This window comes from Anser brachyrhynchus (genome assembly GCF_964034855.1).
Source record: "Anser brachyrhynchus genome assembly, chromosome: 1".
Taxonomy (NCBI): domain Eukaryota; kingdom Metazoa; phylum Chordata; class Aves; order Anseriformes; family Anatidae; genus Anser; species Anser brachyrhynchus.
This window is the reverse complement of record NC_137694.1, coordinates 109,168,596-109,194,839: the sequence shown is the minus strand read 5'-3', so window position 1 is coordinate 109,194,839 and position 26,244 is coordinate 109,168,596. Positions and strand designations below refer to the sequence as shown.

At 34.4% G+C, this 26,244-nt stretch overlaps 1 protein-coding gene across 6 annotated transcripts in view; it reads right to left on the bottom strand.

The window, feature by feature from the left end:
• The window catches only part of NCAM2 (neural cell adhesion molecule 2), a 288,588-nt gene that overhangs the window by 50,651 nt on the left and 211,693 nt on the right, over positions 1 to 26,244 (bottom strand). For all 6 annotated transcript variants that reach the window (XM_080579695.1, XM_080579698.1, XM_080579696.1 and 3 more), the window contains exons 11-13: positions 23,457 to 23,553; positions 12,549 to 12,722; positions 606 to 725 (exon numbers count right to left, since the gene is read on the bottom strand). In XM_080579695.1, coding sequence (XP_080435821.1) covers positions 606 to 725; positions 12,549 to 12,722; positions 23,457 to 23,553 — 391 coding nt within the window. The remainder of the gene's footprint in view (positions 1 to 605; positions 726 to 12,548; positions 12,723 to 23,456; positions 23,554 to 26,244) is intronic.

The following is a 26,244-nucleotide window of genomic DNA, read 5'->3' as shown; positions in this document are numbered from 1 at the left end:
TTCCTGTTTAAAATTAATTTGGGGAAATAATTTTCATTAAAATCTTTCATCATTAAATCTGAATTTCTTGTCTATAAAGGTTACTATAAATATAGATTTGGCTTTGCATCATTTGCCACTTTCATATCATAGTTAAAACAATGTATTCTTATTATTTTTCTATAGCTTAAGGTTTTTGTTTTAGACTTGATAGTTACAAAACTTGTGGTAGCATGATCTGCTGGGAGAATGTCTCCAGAAAGGGCTAATTAATTTCTCCCAGATGTGTGTAATACTCTGTGTGTAAATGAGAAAAAGTCCTTCATCTGGTATATTTCATGTTCTTTGCTCTTGAATATAACATGAAGATTTGTCTGTCTCAAAAATACAAATAATTTAAGTCCATCCAATTTTAAGTTCATTCATATTATTCATTGGAGAGGATAAGAGAAACAAAATTTCAGAGAAACAATGTAGAGAAGACTGATGTTATATGCTGCTTCACAGTGTATAAACATAAACCATATTATCCACAGTGAATCATACTTGAAATTATTAGCTGATCCGGAAGCAACATACTCAAGTAAGAATTTACATTTTTATTTAATAGCACAAGTATTACTCACGGACAGGTAAGGTCTGAAATATCTCGATTTTGCTATATTCTCCTTGCCCTTTTCCATTTACAGCAGCTACTTTGATTTCATATGTCGTGTTTGGTTCCAAATTGCTGAGAACAACCATTGCTAAAGGAAAGGGAAAAAAATACAGAAACAAAATTTGATGAAGCAATGCATTTTAAAAAAGCCAATTTCATTTTATTTTTATTTTTTGCTTTACCTGCTTTACTCAGAGTCCAATTTTCAAGTAGTTTAATTTCAATTCCAGTGGTTTCAAACTTAGCTGTTTTTCTGAGTGCTAATAGTACCATTTTTTTTTTCATCTGCATGCAAACATTGTTGTGAATGAGAAATTCAGGCTTCTGGAGGAATTTGATGTCAGTGTTATAGAAGTCATAGGCAATAATTAAGGACCTTGATGAGGGATTGCTGTTTTGTGTTCAGACTGTGAGCACAGGAGACACAAATCTGGCTCCAACTTGGCAATGGGCATCTGCTGCATGTTCAAGCCATATGCAAACAGTTCATGACTTGCCATTTCTCCCTTACTGGGGAGCAGTACCAACCATCCTTTGTCTATACTCCTGGATGCAGGTATAGTGAATTACTGGTGCTATTCTCGGACAGTTCAACCTAAAATGACAGGTGCTTATGATGAACAAAGGAAAAGTTCCAAGTTACCTACTAAGGACCTGAAAGTGAATTAAGTATGTTTGTAGATACTCAGGAAGAGGTGTATGCAAATGCATGTTACGTTATAACCAAAAAGTGTTTTGGGAAGCAAATCTGTTCAAATTTTGGACTTACAGTTTTCCTGTAACTTGAGAGAGAATACAATCCCTTCCCCTACTCCTTAGATGATTTCACAGAATCACAGAACCATTTAGGTAGGAAAAGACCTTTAAGATTGTCAAGTCCAACCATCCAAGTTTCCTAACATGTTCTTCAGTAAGTACCATGCCTTCAAAAATCCAGACTCAAGCCTTGGCAGCAATATTTCACAGAACCTGAACATGTCACTAGAACACCGCCTGTAAATGCCATCAGAAGCAGAAAACGAGGCAGAGAATGTTGCCCAAAATAATATTGTACAGCTCTAAGAAAATTGTTGCTGACAACGCATAGCAACAAATCCAGAAACAAAATGCAGAAAAAGGATACTGGATTCCAGGATCCTCTACAGGAATGCAGTACTGTACATTACCATAGTACTGTAAATTACTAATACCGACATTGAATATGCACATGGAAACTTAGATCCATAAAGAGGTCTTGGACCATTACCCTGTCTTTGCAAGAAAGCTTCCTTTTGCTGTCTCCACAGATGGCTTGCTGTTTGCCAGCTTTGAGCTCCCCAGATGTCAGGTTCATATCAGGGAATGGACATAAACTGGATGGACATTAGTTGAAGCACAACAATATTCGTCTTACCCAGAAAAGCAGATGCAGTGTTATCTTACAAGAGGAAACAGAACTCCGGTGTCTTGAGAAAAAGCCAGTAGTCTCTTTCTCAGTTTCTAAGGAACCTACTTCCTTTCAATATAAAGTAATATTTCAACAGTTGCTTTAGGTTTGCTTTTCTATATTTGATGAAAGGAGAATTATTTGTCAGCACTCTTATATTCTTTTGACTTCAGATTTACTAGAATTTCTATTTATTTTGTTTCTGCTGCAGAGGTCCCATTACATGTGGAGCTAAAGGGATTTAATTAAATTTTGAAAAACAGTAACTTCCACATTTTGCACTTTATTATGAGCACTTTGCATGAATTTTCCACTGAAAAAAATAATAACCATTTTCTTGTAAACAAAACAGTAGAATTGTATGCCTTCCAGCATGCAATCATTTTAAAGAGATTTAAAAATATCAAACCATAAAGTATAACCATTTTGTGAAAAAATAAAATACCACCATGAGAATAAGAATCAAATTTGGAGAAGAGAAGGATTATGACATATAACGTTCAGCTATGGTAAGATGGAATTTAAAACCTCAACCAAGCAGTAGCTGTGTTTGGCTTGCCTTTCAGCCATGATTATTTTCCAAGGCTGGATAATTTCATTGAAAAGAAACCTTAGGGCATACTAAAAATTAGTGTTACTGTAAATGCTTTTAAAACTTAAACAACATCAAAGCATGGATATGAGTCTACGCTTTATAAAACACGAACGTGTTAACTACATAAAACCTAAAGATCCAATTCTATAAACACTTGAGTGACTCCTGGGGCCTATCTAAATGAATAAAATTACTTATATATGCAGTATTTAAAGAATAAGCGTCTACTTTATAATCCCCTGAACAGCACTATGTGTCTGGATATAATGATTCTTACAAATACATTTATGAAATTAACCCAACTAAATCTCATGGCATAATATGCCCTCAAAAAGTAGAACCACTTGGTATCAGCAATGACATGACATGGACATGTTTTATAAACAGGAGAAAACTTATAAGCATGTCCTCCAGGAAAGCAAAGCAAAGAACCATAACTGATCAGGATATTTTAAATACTCCAGTTGAAAACCTAGAATAATTGAGAAAGATTAAGGAACCATCCCATTTTATGTTACAAAAATGCAGGGTTTAAAAGTAATCTAAGAGTAGTGAAAGCTTTCACTGCTTATTGTTTTATATTTTTGAAATATGTTTAGAATGAAAGCAAATGCTTAATAAAACAATTCACTTTTTTTTTTTTTTTTTTTTTTAGAGATATGTACCTGTCCTTGTAGTATCTGTTACAAAATCAATGTATTCATCTGTCTATATGTCAATGAAACTCTTAGAGGAGCCCATAGCTCACAGTCCTGGCCACAATGGATGTTTCAGTTTTCAGTGATCATCGAAGTAATTGCAAGTAAAATTTCAAATCATATTCTGAAAGAAATATAGTAATTTCACTTTCAGTATATGAATGTGAAAAAAGTAGTCCACTGCATACCATATGTGTGAATTATGCCATTGGCATGTTCACTGGCATACATCAAGTCCCAAAGAACTGAGGTTCCTTAATCATATTGAGTCTTTTTATACTTCCTCTATCTATCTGCTTCTGTTTTTATATTGTCTTCCTAATCACAGCATCTGCATGCTTTCGCTGAAGCATTCCATTTTAACTTTTCTGGGATTATTCACACAGTTACGTTGAAGAGTAGACTCGGAAGAACTACTCCTATTAGAAGGAAAAACAGAAGATTCTCTTGTGAACTCTGTAGGTGTTTCAGGGCTCAAGTACTATGCTGCTCAACGGCATTTGTATTTTTGACTTTTAAGAAGATAGGGAGGCTGAAAATCACATGGTACTCTTGCAGGAGATCATGACACAGCAAGTTACCAGTATTATGGTTTTGTTTCCTTATACTGTATAGAGAGTTTAAAACTTTTCTTTTTTTTTTTACAAGTTATGCAAAAAATAGTGTTTCAATTCTGTAGCAAAGAATTTTTAAAAAGCCAGAACAACCACAGAGAATTAAAACTCACCAAACAGAAAAATTCATTCTGACTTGGTCTGTGACAAGAAACGTAAAGATTAAGTAGTATTAAAAATAAAGCCCTTACTTTTTATTATATAGAGTTTTCTAACTTGCAAGCAGATCTAAGCCATTAAAGGATGAATGCGCTACAGAAAAAAAAAAAAAGCCACAAAAAATGGAATATTAGATAGAAAGGATAGACCAAAATTCAGAACTCCATACTTAATAGTCAAACTATTTCAAATGCCGAGTATAAGCTTTTCAGATAGGTAAGTTTTATTGCAGAATATTAACTGCTACCAAGATGAAACACACGAAAATGATATCTGATGATTTGCTGTGAAATAAATCGTACCATAAATCCGACTCAGTAAAAACAAAAAAAAAATCAACAGCTTCTTTTCTAGTCCAGTGGTAGGTTGTTTACATTACCTTATTACAGAACAATGAGATGGGAAATGCCTGGTATATTAAACTGTGTTTTCACCAAAGGAAATCTGGCTCAGAAATCTTTAAGGACTGCAATATATTACATAAGCCACCACCAGAGTAAGGAAGGTTGGGGAACTAATAGAGTAGTTACACTACATTAATCCCAAAGTAGATCTTACATGAGGTTAATTAACAGAAATATTACTTCAATACTCATTGGAGAGCTACCTGTTGCATAGAAAAACGCTCTTCTCCTAGTTTTGATTTCAATCCTTTGAGGATGACAGCTCTAACTAAAGTAGGACATAAATTTATTTTGAAACACAGTAGCTGAGACACATCATTGCTGAAATATCATCTTCAGTCATAAATATTTCAGATAATGGCAGCAGTGCAAATTTTCTGTCAAAGAAGCATTACAGATTCTAGGAAGGGTTTTTCATATTTCTTTCCCTCTCGTCTGAATCTCCATTACCTATGCAGACTGAATTCAGTGCAGGTTAATAAGTGGAGTGTTTTGATTTAGCAAAATGTTGCTGCACCTTTTACTCATTTTTGACTACTCTCAAGGAAAACCTGAGTCCCCTGGAAATACCTAAATTTCTTTCAGAGGAAAAAATGAATAGCATTTTTCGCGGAGCTTAAACAGTTTTCTCTTTGTGGAGATAACTCATTTTCTTTTAAGAAAAGAAGATAAAGGACACAGGGGAGAGCAGTGAGGAACCCAAGGTAGTAAGACATGGGAGGAGAGCAGTGAGTAACCTATGGTAGCATAGTATTAAGGTTCTGTACAAATGCATCCTATATCTGTAGATATCACACATTGTGAGGAACGTCTCTCTGAACCTCTGTCTGCTTGGGATGAGCAACATGTTTTTGTCTAATTTACATGTTTGCACAATAGGAGGAAGGGCATAAAAGCTATTTTTCTACCTGAGGCTTACAGAGTTAGATCACAGACTTGTTGGCAAAATGAAGTTAGAACTTGCCACAGGCAGAGAAATACAGGAAAAACAACATAAAAACAGTTTTTGCAACACAATAAGCAACATGTTTATTCATATGCAGAAACAGTCGCACTGCCTCAGTTCCATCTGTCTGCCTTGCCTAAGTAACAATTAATTTCATAAATACTGATTCAACATCTGGCTATAAATGTCAGAATTCAACTAACACAAAGAAAAGAACTTTAATAATGAAAACATTTCAAGTGGTACATTATATATAAAAAAAAAAATAATGGTAGCCAATCCCACTGATACCAAAATTATTGGCATAAATTCCATCAATATATATGGAGACAGGATCAAGGCTTAAGTCATACCCTGATATGTATACTCAGAAAAGCACACAACCATTTTAAAAATCAGAAAGAATGACTCTGTCACCATTTTCCATCTTTGCACTATTACATATAATTATTGCATTCCTTTGCAATAAAAGTTGTAGTGGCTTAATTAATTGTAAATATAAGTTAATTACCTGTGAATAAAGATATATAGTATTGTAGATCAGATATAATTAATTCAGTAACATGAATAATTTCATTATAAAATACTTCTCAGAGGTTGATATTAAAAATGCACTTGGTAAAAATATTTTGTGAACAGCCCTCAAAACGCAATTACTCTGTTAAACTCTGAATTTTTATTGGCTAGGATTCTGAGATGCTGGGTATACAAATTAAACCAGGAAGAGCATAAACACCCTCTAGCCATCCAGGAGATTACCTTTGATACCTATTTTTATTGAAATAAAACTAATAAATGAAATCTATATTATATATAGAATATTCTTTTATAATGAATCTGGTGGGAGAATTATAGTTATAAAATGTACAGTGCTATACATTAATGAAAACAAAGTAAGCAATCTTATATGCAAAGATTATTTTCATTCATAACTTTTTCTTCCCTATCCTATTCCTACATGCTACACTTTATTTCACCAAAGGAGAACGAAAAGAGTAGGGAGAGGAGAAGTGACAAAAAGCAGTTTTATTTAATGATATTATGAAATGTAACAGAGAGAGGGCTGTGCTATCTCTTTGTTGCTAACCATTTTGTGTGACAGAAGGAAAACTCCATTCATAGTTACTCCATCATTCAATGACCTTGACAATACTTTCAGAATATTCTGTCCTCTAAGAACACTTCTGTTTTGTATTACAAAATGTAGATGAAGTTTGTATATGCATGAATATTCCATAAATGTGCTTTATCTTTTTGTAAGCAGATTGGCAATGTAAAATGGATGCAAATGAATACAATACTGATTTGAAAGGCAAAATTTGCAGCTGCACCATGCATCTCACTTATCAGCTATTCACATCTAATATTGCATTGCACAACTCTTTTCTTAACAAGATTTACACTTAGGAGCCAGATCAGCAAGACCTTTACATCGGATGAGCATGTTCACTGCAAATCTATTTGAGAGTGTACCATCATAGAAAGCTTGAAAAGGTCTAAATAGGGACTAGCCAAGAGTTGTCAGTAAAGCAGGAAAAAACATGAAATCACAATAAAGGAACACCACGTGAAAAATATTTGGAATATTTGGAAAACTGTAAACAGAATTACGAACTATTGAGAAGACGAGTAACCTCAGATATTGGCAGTGGTTATATCTGCATGACAGTTGCTTTTAGTTATGAACTCATGTTGTGAAGTAAATTTTCTGGGTTTTCTTCACTTTTCATGACATTTTATTCACCTTTGAATGTGAAAAGTACATTTAATTCTCCTGATGATTCAGGTCTGTATAAAAACCTGAAATACTTAAACCTAGCTTTCCCTTTACACTTCTCACTTTGCAGACTCTCTAATCCATCAATGTAATTGACTTTGAGATATTTATTTCTAATCCAACTTTTCCATCCACACGAGACTTTTAAACCCAAGATTAAGCTGGATGGAGGCCAAAAGTAGCATAGAGACAGAATTAGAGGGATGAATAACTAACATACATGCAGGCATACACACAAACTAATTTAAGGTTTTTTTTTCTTACCATTTAAAAGTAATCTATATTGCTTATAAGCTGCACCCATTCTTTAACTTTTTTTTGCAATTTTATGACATATTACAAATTGTATCATGCCATATTATCCCAAGAATTAAGATTTATTAAAATTAAGGGCTCTTTTATTCACACAATTTATTATTGTTGCAAACTATATCATTTTAGCTTATTATTATATACAGGCAGTCCTACATTCTGATAATTTTCAGAGCTGTTTTAAGTTGCGAAAACTAATTTTGAATCAAGATAAACATAGTTTCTATTGAAAAAGAGATCCCATGAGGCCCACCAATAGTATCATATCTGATACAGGGAATGATCCTTTTTTATGGTTTATGCAATTTATTTTTACGGCAATAAATTATTACCTATTGACTACAGACAATTTCTTAAATTAAACCACTCATTCAAGTCAATTTAACAGTATTATAATCAATGTAAAATTTTAGGATTCTCCAAATTGCATATCATTTGCTGTGGTACAAGTTTGGTATAAAATTACAACACATTCTGGTGGTTTGCTTTTATATATATATATTTTTTTTCATCCAATTATTTAGTGGTCTTAGAGTGCTTGCCTGCAGGTCAGCTAAATGGAGAACCAGATTCTAAAGCTGAATTCACAACCCATAAATGTTTTCCATATGACTTATGCCATTATTTAAAATGTACAAAAATCTCTGAGACTTCATGTACTTCTAAATTTCTGGAGTACACACGTGATATTCCAGAAGTGCAGAAACACTCCTTAGGAATAGAAAGTGTCATTTTAGAATTGAATGTGATGAAAATTCTTGTCATAGAGAGCCAAATCTGACAGCAATGCCAAGGAATTGAGTGTCTCAAATACTTACTAAAAATATATGTTCCCACTCGAGCAGGCTAATGAGCATTTTTTCCTTCTGCTTTCACTGCTTGCAGTAAACGCTAATGTCTTGAAGATTTTTAACTATTAAAATAATTTTGAATGCTGACTAACCCTACCAAAATATTTGCAATTTATTTGTTTGATCTACAAACTAGGCTGCCATACTCTACTTAGTCATTAAGCCCATTAATAAAATTATTAATTTATATGGCCTTCTTATCTCTCAGAAGTCCATTTGTCATCCTTCCTAGTTTAATGGTGAAGCATTGTTACACTACCAGAAAGTCTTTAATAAGAAACCGGGTCCAATTTCATGCATTAGTACAAAGGAATTGTACAGTATAAAACCTACAATGTAAGATGTAGTACATGAGAATGGTTATTAAGCCATATATTAGATTTCCTCTCCATGACAATATCAAGTAATTGCTATATTTTGACATAATTTCTTATTTTTGTTTCTGAAATCTCAGCAGAAAATCATACAGTGTGAGTTTCTAAAGTCTTCTGAAAGAATGTCTGCTCATCTGATGACTATCAAGAAGTCTTCCTTAAAGACAAAAAATGAAGTTCAGTAGCGTTACCCAAAAACCTGAGCAGTACACACAAAAAAAAAAAAAAAAAAAAAAACACCACATTTTCATCAGTCATATACTCTGGGGCTCCCTACCCTGCACAGGCTCAGGCCACTGGCGGGCCAGGCTCCATCTCCCCGGAGCCCTGCCCTGCCCAGCCATGGGCTGACCCATCTGGGCCCACACATGGGCCCATGGCCTGGCCTGGCCTGGCCAAGGCCCAGCCCTGGTAGCAGGGAGCTGCCCAGTGCCCAGTGGCAGGTGCTGGGGCTGACCCGTGGGGTGCTGGGTGGCTCTGCAGCTGGTGGGGTGGTGGGGCAGGGCCTGCCTGCAGACCCTGCATGGCCCCCCTGGGAGCCTCCAGAGCCCTGGCCCACGGAGAGCCCCACCACGCCCTGGGACTATAGGGCTGAAATGTACTTGTAACAAGACAATTTTCATATTCAGCAGAGCATCTAGTAAGTGCAGGAAAATCTATCTACCATTTGCTTGCTGATCTCTTGGCGAACTATGCTAGTGTTGATTAAGACTTTTAAATCCCTAAATAGCCTGAAGTTTGCGTATCAGAATGATTACTTCACTTTTTGTGCTCTCCTTCAATAGCTGCAATCAGTGCGGCCTTTCAAATGAAATCTTCTTCATTATAAAAGACAAAGGAGAGGGAATAGGGAAGCAGATATTCTTGGATACAGCTCCAGGACTCCGGAATTTTTTCCTTAATTTGATCAGAAAACATTTCAAACTAGTACAGTTTAAGAAAAAAGCCAACATCTAAGGGAGACTTTGAAGAAACGGGCAAGGAGCATCCCAGATGAAATGAATTGCAAGCTATTTGAACAGATTTGCACAGAATTCATTTCATATTGCTTAATTTTCCTAATTAAACTTGCAAGAAGGCCTAACAGCTTCAGTTAGGATTCTTCATATAAATAAAAACAACTATAATCCTACTTCTAGAAGGCTTTATACATGGCTATTAGGTCATAATTATGAGAAAATTAATGACTTGTTAGTGTTAGTAGCAATTCATTTGAAAGCTTTTTGAAACATCAATCATTTGCTAACACTTTATTTATAAACTAACTTCTATAACTACCTTGCCATGATGTTTGTTCCATTTAAAAATATATATATATTGTTCATTTTATTGGTTTATAGCTGTTCTTTATTGACTGTATGAAGACAACCACACCATTCCTCCTGGTCACAGCACAGGGGGACCAGAAGACCCACTTCAGCCTTGACAGTCCCTGTATTGGAAGACTAACAGTCTTTCAGGCACTACTTTCACCAGCATGTATGTTCTTCTGCCTTTCCCCATTAAAGACAGTCTTGGAATTTACACATTACCTACACTGTGGCAAGAAAGGGCTGCAGTACTGTTTTATTGCTCCTGAGTTAAATCAATCTGACCAAAAGCAATCCTGTAAAATTGCAGCACGGTTTATCACTGGCTGCTGGGAAAAAAATCATGAGTCATGCATTATGTATGCATCATTACTCGAGTTGTGCAAGCAGTTAACCATACCTGTGTAAAAGGGTTTATATCTGAATCTCAACCATAAGCCTGTCTCAAAAATTTGAACAGACAAAAACAGTGATTTTGTTTCTATTAAAGAATATTGACCAAGTATGGAAATTATGATGACTGAACTACAAACTGTAACACAGAATACTAACTACATGTAGTCTAAACACCATCCCCCCTCAAACCTCTCTCAGCCAAGCAGGTATTGAGGTATCGCAGGGAAGTAGTCCTTAGCACAATGAGAAACTGCCTCTAAAGCATGTAATATTTTTTATCATTCAAAAGACTTACAAGTATCTTTAATGTCTTAAGGAAGGATAAAGAAAAAAAAAAATAAAAGCCTTCACTCTAATAAAAGCTTCATTAAAAATGTTTTCGTGAACTGAAAATAGGGATTCAGAAGAGGGTATCTCAGTGTTACCTACCATGAAAATGTAAATAAGCCCAGAAAGAATGAAGAGAGGTTTAAGTGGATGTTTTAGAAGACTTGCTAAAACCCTCACAGGAAACAGGAAAAGGATGATTTTTTCAAAAAGACTCCAGTTACAGTTAACAGTATTGTCATAAAAAATACACTAGTACTGTTTTTTTCAATCTCCATCTTGGAGGACCTTTTCTGCTCTCGGCTGTTCAGTCCTTGTTTTGGCAACATATCTTTTTTTTTTTTGGGGGGGGCCATATAGTATGTTACAAATAGAACAAAATTTTAACTCATGGAGTATCTGCAAGAGCTTCTGATAAATGCCTTTTTGATCCCTTTTGATTTCCCTATCAAATTATGTAGTGTAGAATCAACAAGGTTTACAAAACAAGATGCCTCCTGCTTAGCAAATAAATTCTGAAGTAGCTTTTCATCTCTAACACAGTAGTTCATAGATAAATTCAGAGAAATATAGGGTATACATATATATATTTTATCAGATAAATTTATTGCCAATTCATTGAAGAAAGCAGCTAAGGGAAAAAAAAGCCTCAAATGTGGTCCAAAACATATCACTAAAAGGGAAGAGGTACACCAACATCCATTAATATTATATTAATTAATTATATTAATTATATATTATATTATATATTATATATATTATATATATTATATATATTATATATTATATTATATTAATTAATGATGATGGGATGTGAAAGAGAAAGAGATAAAAAACTTTAGATCATATCCTACACTTATTCTCCCCTCACAGTGGTGATAGCTGCAAAACAATTAATCTCCAGCCGTATATATCATAACACTGTTGGGGTTGCTTTAACTTGCACTACCTGTTAAAAACACTGGAGAGTAAATATAGATGCAGGGGATTACTCATCTGTTAAAAGTACTTTGTTAATGTTAATCTGTCTGAATACCCTCCCTGGGCATGTACAAAGAACTCTTGTCTATTCTGGGAGGCTTACAGAAGTGATAAGAAGGCCTTTAGAGAAGTGAAAAGACGGCATAGACCTGGTAATGAACTGTACCCATTTGTAGCATCCCCACCAATATAATAGATACAAAACAATATAATATCCAACAAATGTATATAATGCATCACTTGTTGAACAATACTTTATAGATATGCTTTTGAAACAGATATAATGAAGATAAACAGGCATGTAGAAAAGTTCCTAAGTAGTTAAAAATCAGTAGTTAATCCCCAGGATAAAATATCATGTAATAGCTTACTCAACATTTTAAGTTAATTGCGTATGCAATGCATATTCTCAAACTAACTCCTCTGTGATTTCTACTATCTTTGAAATTTATAGCTTCAAACATACTCTTTGTCTCTACTTGACAGGAAAATGAAAAAAATGTGAAATAATCATGAATTTGTTCACCAAAATTATGTAAAACTAAAAATTAACTGTTGACATTAGATCAGAGCAAGATTCTGATCGGTGCTAGGAGGTCTGATTTTATTAACATTAACTGAAGATACAACTGCTGGACTACGAATAATGGAGAAACAGAGGATCAATTAACACACACTTGAATTCTTTTTCTTTGATATTCTTTCAATTAAAATACTTCAATTTATTTTTTGTAGACTTACTTTGAACTCCATGGGAGCGAACTATCTTCCAGGTTTCTGAGGCTACCTCTTTTACATCCACTTGGTAATGATGAATGGGCACACCTCCATGTGAATCTGGCTTATTGAATGAAACTTTGGCAGTGGTTTGTGACAACTCTAAAACCCGTACTCCATAAGGATTTGATGGCACATCTAGAAAAGTACAAACATCGATTCAATAATCAACAGCAACAAGGCAGACCTAAACTAACAGTTGATAATTTACCCCAAGAAGTCTCCTTAGCATCTTGAAGGGGAAAGAAAACATTGAACATGATGAAATAATGTTTGCTTTAGATAAACAACTTAAGCTTTCTAATATGAAGCTGTAAGAAAGCTACATTTATTTTCTTGTATGGTAAAGTCATGACAAACATTTTCCATTTCTGTCTTTTATAATATGATCTTTTTTAATAGCTAACTTTGTCACAGGCAAATGTAAATGCTGATTGATTAGTTTACTGTATAATTAGGTAAAGGAGAATAACAAACTTAAATCATATTTAACAACAGGAACAGTTCTGGCTAAATAGATCATTCAGAGTCTGAATTCTTCTAAATGAGACTATGACGAGAAACTGTAGAAATCATTTGGCCATTTTCATGAAACTCTGAAACAGCTGAAAATATAAATCCTTTTTTTTTTTTTTCTTCTTCTTTTTTTTTTTTTTAAATAGACTGGGTCCCAACCTACTAGCAAGAAATATTAAAATAAGGTTTCTTTTCTCTTTTCAGTTTAAGAAATATTTACAAAATAGGTTAAAAGAAAGATTTTCTCTGAAATCAAAAGCAAATACATTGTTTTCAAAGTAGAATAGAACTAGGAAAATAAAGCAGGTGTTTGTACTGTTGAAATGCTAGACATGAAATAAAGGTGAAAAATTAACCTTAGGGTCAGTACATCCTCCAAAATGGAAACATTATCTTACTCTTACAGTGTATGACCAAGCTATCAAACAGAAGACAAAAAACTAACTTTTCTAATTGTCCTAGGTTATAAAGTGTTAGAATTACAAAAATATGTACTGAAAATACTAGGAAGAATTTTTTGTTCTGTGGACTGAGAATCAAGGATTTGAAACACTTATATATTCTATTCTAATACATTTGACATTTATTTGCATATCTGCTTGCAGATTTGACATTGTTTTTTTCTCTCTGGTATGGAAAGTATGTTTATAAAGAAAAGCAAGAGCTTGAGCCAAAGCTGATCATTCAGTCAGTGGGTACTGAGCCATTTGCATAAAATGTAGTCTGTATTCAAGGGCTGTCAGGCAGTTGGGAATAAAAAGAGAATCAATCTGAACTTCAGCCAGTACTGGTACTTGAATGAAAATGAGCCAAAAATTGTTATAAAATATTAAGAATGGGTTTTAGGACACACTCGGCCATGAATTCTCATGAAAAGGACACCTGCCAAAGATGCTCTAAAGGGGATGATTTATCTAACCTTTCAATAATCAGGTACCTATATTTTTCCAGAGAAAAAATCTCTTAGCAGAGTTGAGTGCCTGAATGCTAATATCATACCTCTGTGAATTCTTACAGTTACTATAGGTCTCCTGAAACCTCCAATGGTTGGTGCTCACTGGGTTAAAAACAGCATAGATATATTTACAAGGATGAATATTTTTCATATCTTTTACTTAAAGACACAACTAAATGAATCTATGAAGTTTAAGATTTAGGCAGAACGCAAATCTCATCTTGAGGGATTCAAACCTTCAAATACTTTCTTATTCAAGGAAGCTTTTCTATCACCAGGATATGGGATGTTGCAGGAAATTTTCACCCTTCTTACTGAAGTTGTATTTTTCTACAGAAAGGAATTCAAGATTCATAGGCAAACAGAATATGGCAGAATGTAACCAATTAAGCTATACATCAAGGAGAAAAGAGAACTGGGTTTTGAATCTTTTTTGAAAGGGTTGCTTAATACTTTGCTTAGGTAATCAAAATATCCATACTTTAAACTAAAATTGATCAAAAGGTGGTTTGTTTTCTAAGAAAAGGAAAGTGTGTTGAAAAAAAAAATTTTTTTTTTTTAATGATCACTCAGAAGAAAAACTAGTTCTATGAGTTGCTTGCTAAGTAACCATTGATCCCAAATTCAGAAGAGGATAAGGATTAGAACCAAATTTTGACCTTTCTCCTCCAGATTCTCGTTACAGTTGAGAGCACTAAGCTTTTTCCTGTTAGCATTAGTAACTTAAGCACTGTCCTGTGGACAGCTTCTTTTCTCTCTCTCATTCTGTTCTGACAGGAGAGGGAAAAATCCAGCATAAGTATGCCAGCAAAGCAGGCCAGGATAGCCAAAGTAAAGTAGCATAGCACTGTATGAGAGATGCAGAAACCAACTGCATGCAGAGATGAATATAGCTCTCCAGTACTGAAGATGAATGGCCTTCGCTAATTTTGAGCTAAAAGATGCTATGGATACCTACAGTATTATGAATAGTTCCTAAACACTTTTACTTCCTTTTCTGTTGTTAAAAGAGCTCAAAATAGAAACAAATTATTTTGTATAAGGTTGAATGAATATTTAATTTCACTGAGATTAGTTTCATGTTCCTTTTTGTATGCTCTTTTTATGAGTCAATTCACTGTTATTTCTGTTTGGATCAAAACAATTTTTTGGTCAATGGTGTGAATCAAATACACTTTATTTACATATCCATTCTATTCCTGAATTTCAAAATGTTAAGGAGCTCTCTTTTCCTTGTGTGTTTATGTCTGCATATGATTAACTATAATAAACATGGCATAGGAAGCAGACATCCTTAAGGAACCTTACATTCTCTACTGAAGATTCAAGAATAATTTCTGCCAAATGAAGATATGGTTCCATTTGGTAGTAAACAAAAAATGAAGCTCCAGTGAAAACCCAGTAAAATCTTTTGCATAACTAGCATAATGCTATGTGTTTAAAACTCATTGTAAAATGTATCCACAATATTATTTTATATATGCATCCCATAATATAAGCTACCCATATATGTGTAGGTAACTTTTATACAATTTTCAGAGTTGAACTACATCAGTGTTTTATTTTAAGAAAGAATGAATCACCTGAATAAAATATAACAGGAGACACATTCCTAGTCAAAATAAGAAAGAAACAATAGAGACTCCATTGAAAAAGAGCGAAATACCTACCAACTCCTTCAGATTAGGTAAATCTATAACATTTTTCCCAAAGAAGATCATTAGCAGCATAATGAACTGAATCTAATTTAGTAGTTCTCTATTGAGCATGAATTTGATCATGCAAAGTAAACAGCTCTCTGGTCCCGATCTACCTAAACACTTCAGCATTTGAGCTCTCTGTTCCCTGTCAGCTGAAATTATTTAGAGCAGATTTTTGTGTTAGAATTGTAAGGCTTTGGCTCAGTGTTTAGCAGGAGTAAAGAATAATTTGCAAGGTTATGTACACTGAAGTCTGCCCCTGGAAGGACAGAACTGTGGATGCTTCTTGTTCTTTTACTTTCTAAAACCAAACCAAACCAACCAGTGAATCTTCTAAGAGGTTAGCTATGGGCAGTGATTACTTTTTTCATATACTGTTATGGATATAAGCTGAAGTACAATACTGTAGAAAAAAAGTGTGGACAGATGTAGGTATAGTCTCTTTAGAAGTTCCACTGATATCTTTGGTGTCATTAAACTGCTGTCAAAACATGGGATAATTGAACAACAGTTCAGCTTATAAATTATAATGTCATTAAAAAAAAAAAAAAGTATCAGTCAACTTCATCTTCTTTCCACACTATTTCTCTGCTAATGTATGATGTCAAAGAATTACTTAAAAATAAAAGAAAAAAGGACCCCAAAATATTAAGTGGAAAATTGCACTTAATATATTAGGTACTCAGTGCATAAAGCTGGTTAGCACACATGAACTTTGTGATGCATTGGCCTTAATTAAGTAGAAATTGGTTTAGTTCCAAGAACAGTACTGCAGCTGATAGAGAAATACACACGGAATTATGAGTACATATTTATCTCCACAGCTATGTAAATACTCTTTCAAGCCTATTACATTTTACTCAACCCATTCAATAAATGACCAGTCTTTATCACCAGAGATTTTCTTTTCAAGCTACTTTTTGGATAGTTTTATGGAGGAATATAATTTTATTTCTGGGAGTTTAGCAGTCCTGGTATAAATGGAAGAAAGAAGTAATGGTGTGGGAGTACGTTGTGGGGTCAGAGATTTATCTTCCAGTTAGTTCTTGTCTCATTATCTCCTGTCAACACATTCCTACCACAGTTCTGCAGCTTTTCCTGACTCCATACATCTGGCATATATACTGACTATGTCTAAATGCTGAATATAAGTACTATCAGGAGCATAGCAGGGAAAGAGATGCAGCAGGGAGTACATCTTTGGAGTTAAAGATCTTGGTGAAACAGTTCTTCCTTGTGCATCCTTGGAATGGAAAAAAAAAATTCAATATTAAATGTACAGATAAGGTCCAGTCTTGCCTTGATGTCTTTGATTGGGGAAAACTACAATAAATTTATTTTATCATATCACTGGGGGTTCTGGAAAAATAAGGAATGGATAAGGAACCCAGGACCACAGCTCACACATAAATACATAAATAATAAAGAAAAATAAGATACATGCACATAAAGCAAAAACAATTGCAGTGCTGACAGTTTTACACACATGCTTATTGAATAGATTATGATATTGAATATATTGAATATATTGAATATATTTTTGAATATATATTGAATATATTTTTACTATTACATATCCTTTAGCTGATGCTGATACAGAAGATGTACATGGCAAGTTTTAGGGCTGAGATCTAGATTTTAGATCTGCCCATGTTTTATGAAGGTAAATGGGCATTAGGCAGCAGCAAGGCAAAAGTTATACAAAAAAAAAAAAAAAAAAAAAAGCAGCCCAGCAATCCTAAAACAGTCAGTAAGACCCCAAAGCACTGTTTTGGCACAGAACATGACTACCTTCTTTTGTTGTATTATTTTCCAGGGAAAATAAAGTCCTATTTCTTTAATTTTATTTTACCTGTATGAAAACAGGAATATATGGAGAAACAAGGAACAACATCCATTAACCAGTCCCAAAGTGCCAGCACCAAAAATCCAGATTAGTAAACTGTTAAATTTGATACTATAGTTCTTGTCACTTATGGATCAACCTTTTTAAATCTTGAACATCAACTGATTCCATAAGACCGTTTACAGGATATAATTTCTGTGAAGCTCATTTATTGTCTTTCCCATTTCTTCATTTGCTCTTGATGTCATTATTCCCCATCTTCACTGACTTTCTGTGTATATAGGAGACTTAAGATATATTTGATAATTTGATTAATTGGGAATTCTTGATGTCTAATGACATCATAGAATGCATTTTAATTTTCCTTTTTGATTCTCTGTAACATTGCTTTAGAATGGAAACAGATATAGCATCTCTCATTTCTTAAAGTTTTATTATACGTTACCATTAACATTAAAATTTATTATATATTACCATTTCCTAAATGCTGTAAGATCCTTGGTATTCTATGGTAAACTGTGCAAAACATAAAATGGATGATTTGGCAAGACAAGTTTGTAATTCATCATCAGAGCTGTATGATGCAACTAATTTTCAAACTGTATGCACTTCTTATTGGTGTGGTTTCTGCCAACAGTTGCTCCTGTTAACACTATGTCACTGTAGGTCTCCGTGCTTAGCTGCAATTCCAGGCATGATGTGGTGAGATGTTCAAATTTCATCAAAAATAAAAGTATCCTCCTATGTGCAAAGACTGAAAGAAAAACTAAGGCAAAAAGGCAAATCAACTATTCATCTGAACTTTCAACCCCTTTCCTGTCCCAGAAGAGAGGAAAGAAGGGGAAAGGGAAGTCTAGAGAAAGTAAGGCCAGGAGAGCCTTGGAGGTGAATCATGGTTTACATTTAGGGTCTCTGGATTCAGTCTAACTTTATACTGTCATGTGCAAAATACACATCAATATCGAAAGGAAAGAATTGAAAAAAAAATCCAGTTTAGCTGTGTCATAACTTCAACATTTACCATTTTAAGATAGTAAATTATCTATTCCAACAACATTGTACTAGACCATTGATAGCCATACGGTTTTCTATTTGTCTACCCAAAAGCATTTGAAATAACAATAATGAGATCTCAACAAAAAGGAAAAATGCTTTACTAGTTAATAAAATCTACCTACATACTGACATTTCACATTATCTACGACTAAACTTGATCTGGGCAAATCTAGGAATATCTGTGCTCACCTCAGGCTCTGAAAGCCATTGGGACAATCTGCCAAGCTCACCTGCTTGTCAAAGCCTAAGCCTGTCATAGAGAAAAAACAGAGTATAAGTAGACTTCTAAAACAAAAGCTGTGGATGTGATGTGAGGCAATTCATTTGCAGTGGCAAGAAATGAAAAAGACTGTGGATCTTCTTGTATTTTACATGTTACTCACACACCAATTTAAATGCTTAAGCAATGAGAAAAGAGGATGTCACTCATGGTGTTTTCAAGGGTTGATCACTACCAGTCAGGTGCTGAGCACGCGTAAGTAAGCCTTCAATAAGCACTGAAGATTCCCAGCATTTTGCAAGTAATGGCACCTTTCAGTGTGAAAGCTTGAATAGGTTGCAGTTCTTCAGTTGCTGTGAAAGATTTAAATGACAGTATCCAGAGTTCAGGATGATTTAGTAGCTCTGTATAATTACAGTGAGCAAGTATAGTTCTTCTGTCATACACACTGCTATGGTTGCAAATCTAAATTTTGAAAGAAATCTTTTTCTGTCACCAATAAGCCGTATTTCTTAAGGAGGGGCAAAAGAAAAAATATAATGATATCGTGCCATATGATCACGTTTTAACTAGTAGTAATAAAAAAAAAACCACAAACAACAACAACAAAAAAAACCAGTTTGAATCTTCTGAAAAAAAAAAAAACAAAGCAGAAAAATGGAACAAAACATGAAGCAATAAGTCATTCCTGCAGAATTTTAAGAGAAAACAATTCAGTAAAATGATTGTTATTTGTAAAATTTACCCTAGCAGGATACCTTGCTTATTACAGTCTCCTAGCTGGAAGAAGTATTTATTTTTCTCTGACAGATCCATTGGAATAGTCTGTTACACCCCAGCATTAGTACTTACAGTCAAAGTGACAAGGAAATCCAGGCTCTATTTAAATGCATGAAAATAATGTTTATTTGGGAAATATCAGTCATTAGGACTTCCTGATTTACTGAAGTAAAACAATAGGGGTAGTAAAACTAGGAAGAAAGCTGCATACAGCATTTTGTTCCTGTAATTATGATGATGTTTCTATCCTCTCTCTCCCTGACTATTTTTCATTTCCAGTCAACGTTAGCTTAAATGCAGAAATTATAACAGAGAAATACATGTTTTATTTGCTGTTTTTTTTTTTTTTCCCCACCAAAAAAAGGCTATTTAGGTACAAATGCTAACAATGTCAGTCTTTCAAGATAGTGTATATTATGCATTACATTGCTGTAAGGATTATCCAGCGCAATGGAGTCCTGACGCCCTCAAACCCCACATAAATACTATACCACAATGACATATTAAGGATATATGTTCATCATAATTACTACAAAATTTAAATTTATTCTATTTTCTATTTCATTTCATGTTATAGAATGTCCATACATAGCTCATACTTAACATAATAACTTCCCATAATGCTTTGTTAATTTCACTAAATATATACCGATTTACCTTTATTTGCTTACAACCCCAATACATAACTTTCAAAATTGCTGATAACGTTTTCTGTGGAATTGACTGAAAAATGTTAAACAAACGCTTGCAAAAATAGAGAATAGTAAGCTGTTTGAAATACTGGAATCAGTAACATCTCTGACATAGCTGTGTTAAAAAGCCAAAACAGCTTGTATGGAGTTATTTTCTCTCGTTCGCATTTCCAGGGGCTCTCATGTGAGAATTAGCTGAAATAAAACGCATTATTAAAATACCATGTTGTTTTTCAATTAATAATGAGAAACATTTTGTATTAAAATTAATTATGTATAAAAGCAAGAAATAAATATATCACTAAAATAATAATCCTGTAGCATCACTGAGCTGTGACGTTATTGTCTGTTTTGCAAAATTAGGAAATATTCAGCAGATACAAAATATCTACTGAGATGCTACCATATGTATACACATCTTTACAAAAAAACAGTGTACAGCAGTAACCAGAATCTGACTGCCTCTGTTTCCATTGGCACAATTGCTCCACTTTTTCATCTTCTTTTGTCCTGAGAGGTAAGACACCTGAAGGATTTTTCCTTCCATTTTCTAACATCTATGTTCACGGCTTTAAAAAGGGCTTCTAGTGGCAAGTTTTCTGTTTTTGAGAGGAACTGAGAAATCATTCTTAGCAGATTTCATACTACCCTTCTACTGCTTTTCTTTTCCAGTGGAGCCTCACATGCATCGAGTCTTAGAGGTAATACTCCAGAGGCCAACGTAGCACCTAGCACTGCAGAAGAACAAGCAGAGCAAATGCTGCAGCTGAATCAATAGATACATGTGTTGCCCCAAAGAGAAAGCCGGGCTGAAGAGAAATAAACGTAACCTGTCTAAAATCAGGGGATTAGGTGCAGTCCTCGTTTGATGGATTTAATAGAAGTCTACAAATCCTATGCCAGTCACAATATTTACAAAATCGGATCCTTAGTTTCTAGAGGGTTGTCTATTTCCTAAATGAAAGGAGGACAAAAATAACATACAGATAATAGATATAGTTTACCAATTCAAATCAACACTAACTTTCTATAAATCTTGAGATTTCTTAACCAGAGACAGAATAGTTGGTAGAGAAATTAGTTAATAGTGTTTTTCATTAAAATTTAGAGCTTTTCTATTACTACCTTAATTTTGAACGTCACAAGAAGTATTCTTTTTTGTATATTTAAAGCCATAAGTAGTATTGATGAACTGTTATAATCATAATTTTAGCCTTTTTTATGGAAACTCAAGTGTTCAAGTGGTTCCATTGAAATAAATGGGACAAATGAGGTAAATGATCATGAACATGAATGAAGACCCTACAAACTGTTCTTTTCTACAACTTCTTTTCACACACACACAAAAAAAATAAAATAAACAAACAAAAAAAATGGTTTGGGGTATGAATCAGCTTGTGATTTTCCTTAAATTGGGGAGAGTTTTGTAAGGCAGAATATAAATTTATTGCAGGAAATTAGGACTGGATTGGGACTAAGTAACATGCAAAAGGAAGAGTTAATAGTAGAGTGTAGCATGTAGCTACCAAAGGACAATCAGATTTGAAACACAGCAAATGAAAAAGTTGTCAAATGAAGAAGAATGGATCTTCTGTATGATATAAAATCTTGCCACATCAAAATCTGTTGTTTTTTAAAAGAAAAACTATATTTGCCTATTTTAGGAAGTTAACTGCTTTGGCCACAGAACAAAGACAAAAGAAAGAGAGTACAGTATTCATGGTAAATGAATATAAATATAAATATATTATAGTATAGTGTAGCATATAAAATATATTTAAATATATATAGAGAGAGTTAATGGTAAATGGTGTGTTAGAAATAATTTCCTTAGAAGAAATGGGAAAAAATTTCAAAGCTGTGAACAGCTTAGACCTAAGAAACTTCTTAATAAACAAAACAACCACTTTTTGTAACTCCTGAGACACTAAAAGAAAATAATTGCCCTATTGAGCAGTACTATAAAAATTAAAACAATTGGTAGCGTAAAAGAGGCTGTGATTGGACACTCACATTTCAGCAATGTACCCACAAAGGTCCTCCTAGTAATAGGGCTCCAAAGAGTTTATTTTTTTTTATTCAAAAAATATAACAAAAAATTACAGCCGAAACATTCAAGATCATAAAAAATATACAAGCCCTAAGTTAAAAAAAATATATACAAGACTGGAAGTGCTCTAATCTTTATTTCTACCTCTACCTTGCAAATTTATCAGCCAGTCTGGCAGTATGGTATGACCTCAAAGTTCCATGAAGAAAATGATCTATAACAACGCATTGTAAGGGGTGTATAGCTTTCAGTTTGACTGTAACTTTATTACTGTAAACTACATTATAAATCCATAGATGTCATTAAAGGTGGAACAATTTGCATCACCTAAGAATGTAAATCCACATGTCGGGAGATGTCAAAGCTTGCTGAATAAGTGTTGGTCCATTCCTCAACAAAATATCATTGAAAGAAATGCTAAGAAACTCTCATTTAATATTAGTTAATAGTTAATCCTGCTGAAGTTGAAACACACAGTCATATTTTTATATTTGCCTAAGCAATGATAGATGGACCTAAAAATATTCATAAGTTCTTTAACAACTGATTATAAAACATTTCCGAGCTTAAATTAACTCTGTCTAGCACACCAGGTCAAATTCTGCTTTTAAATAACTAGAACTGCAAATGATAAAAATTCTTTGCTCAAGTATTTCAGTCTTTTCTCTTTGGTTTCTCAAGAAAATACAGGAAAGAAAAAGGAAAAGGATTTTCCTACGTCTTCCTTATTTTTACTGCCTGCAAGCCATATGTCTATCCACTGAGGTAATGAAGACACACTGTTAAAATGTAGGATGTAATAAGGGCAAAGGAAAAAAGTTAACATAATTACATTTCTTCAATTTTCAGAAGGGCTTAAAATTAAATTCAAAGAACATTCATATTTTGAGGGAATTGGCTTATTTTCCTTCAAACTGCTACTCTACTTTTAGAGGATTAAAATTAACTGCAAACATTCCATCGGAATCAAATAAACAGAGAAAATTGTGTCTGAACTTTGTTTTGATGAAAAGAGAAGAAAGATTTAAATAAACTTGTGAACGGTTTTTTAACTTACCAGCTTGACCAAGTGTATACTCCTGATATCTTGTTCCTATTCTGTTTGTGGCTGTACAGTTATACCGTCCAAAATCACTGTCAGATGTGGGAGCAATCTTTAAAATGAATACAATTTGAAAATATTACTTTCTATTCAAATAATAAAGTTCTTTTAAAAAATCAGAAATGCAAATATGTTCTATTTAACCAATATGCAGATGAGTTCTTACTTCAGCCTGTCTAGTATATTCCCCAAAATACAGATCTAGATTCACCCTTTTTCATGTTAAACTCCCCCTTTTCAAATTCAAATTAGGAAATCAAATAATGGGAAATGGTGACATTGTTTATCTCTATAATTTCACTTTTGAACAAGGAAGGAAAAAATTAATAAACTGCACATTTGTTCACAAAGACAATATTTGCACATATTTTGATTAAACTAAGCAATGATAGGTCTGAAAATTGCTGTTCCTACAGATAATGCAAGGATAATATTTTGCTTTTTTTAGTTTATGGGATTCACAATACACTAGAAATTCAGGGGTAAAAAAGAAAAGTTGCCAGGGAGCAGCATAAGCTTTCTTTGTAGTTAATCTAGTGGCTCTATAACATTTATTCTAGGTGGCATGGGTCTGTATTGACTTGTCAAAATAGCACCGAAGGGTGGATTAACTGCCAACCTATATAAATGAGCAGAACACATTTCAGTGATAGTCCAAACTTTTCTTTAAGGGAACTGTGGAGACTGTTTCTTGGAAAGCTGTGGTTTTGCAAGTGTCAAGTTATCAAAAGCCTCTTTCCTCCATGTAATTTAACATTTGAACCATGTAAAAAAATGATGTTTCAATTAATGTCAGTTAATGTCATTTTTTTTCCTGCAGAATTATTAAGGTAGTCCTGATGACTCCACCCAGTTCAATCAAAATAACTGAAATCCACTTCGAGAGGACTGTAAAACTCATTGGGAGAGGTTAAAGCTAATACGGAATCAAACAATCAAGAATGGTTTGGATTGGAAAGGGCCTTAAAGATCATCTAATTCCAACCCCCTTGCCATAGGCATGGACACCTCTCACTAGACCACGTTGCTCAAAGCCCCATCCAGCCTGGCCTTTAACACTTCCATGGATGGGGCATTCACAGCTTCTCTGGGCAACTTGTTTCAGTGCCTCACCATCCTCCAATAAACAATTTCTTCCTAATATTTAATCTAAATATACCATTTTTTTAGTTTAAAACCATTACTCCTTGTTCTATCACTACCTGCCCTGACAAAGAGTCCCTTTCCTGCTTTCTTGTAGGCCCCCTTTAGGTACTGGAAGACTCGTATAAGGTCTCCCCGGAGCCTTCTCTTCTCCAGGCTGATCAACCCCAACTCCCTCAACCTGTGTTAATAGGAAAGATGCTCCAACACCTAGATCATCTTTGCGGTCCTCCTGTGGACTCACTCCAACAGGTCCATGTCCTTCTTGTGCTGGGGGCCCACAGCTGAACCCAGTGCTCCAGGTGGAGTCTCATGAGAGCAGAGCAGAGGGGAAGAATCACCTCCCTCGACCTGCTGGTCATGTTGCTTTTGATGCAGCCCAGGATATGGTTGGCTTTCTGAGCTGCAAGTGCACATTGCCAACTCTTGTTGAGCTTCTCATCCACCAACACCCCCAGGCCCTTCTCCTCAGGGATGCTTTCAATCCATTCTCTGCCCAGCCTGTATTCGTGCTTGGGATTGTCCCAGCCCAGTTGCAGGACCTTGCACTTGGCCTTGTTGAACTTCAAGAGGTTTGCACAGGCCCTCTTCTCAGGCCTGTCAAAGTCCCCCTGGATGGCAGAAGTCCCTCTGGTAAACCGTGCCACACAGCCTGGTGTCATCGTCAAACTTTCTGGGGGTGCACTCGGTCCCACTGTCCATGTCACCAACAAAGATGTCAAACAGCACCAATCCCAATACTGACCCAGGGGTCAATATTGGAACACCCCTTGTTACTGATCTCTACTTGGACATTGAGCCATTGATGTCAACTCTCTGAGTGTGATCACCCAGCCAATTGATTAATATGTGATGAGGTAAGTAAAAACCATTCATGCTTACCAAGATTTAGCTAACCTGAGCAAACTCACTAAAACCAGAAGCTACATATGAGTTCTCAAGCAAAATAAAGGATCAGTTATTAGAATGACTGAATATTTCCTTTCTGTCTTCTTCCCACAACATAACACAGATCTGTAAATTTATAGTTAATTCCTGTAAAGGCTACAGAGAGCAGATAATGATTTGCTATCATAGACCATTTCTCATCAGATAAATGAATTCATTTGTAATCATACATGTATAAATCAGCTTGTCATTTATTTCAAAATTCTTTATGTCATTATGCTCTATTCTGACATTGTATTACATAATGATGCACATTCTCTTGCTCCCCTCTTATCCAATTTCCCATGGGACAATCACTTAACATCTCACAGAAAACTAGACTTTTCTATTACAAGTAACGCTTCTTCTGAAAGAAGCAACAAAATAACACACATACCGTAAATTTCAAGAAATGAGGTTCATTGTTTGGACTTTAGGAAGAAGACACAGCTTATTTCAGAATATCATATACCTCTTGCTTGGGATCTGATGTAGGACCCCCACTCGTATTAGCCCTACAGCTTCTGAACCGTTTTTCCTATGGCAACTGAGAAAAATATGCTGAAGCTGCTAATACTAGATTTAAATGAAGAAAGCTAATTTCCTCCACACTTCTCACATTCAGTCAGGAGAGAGTATCTAGTTGCTGTAACACGTGAGACCAGGACTGGAG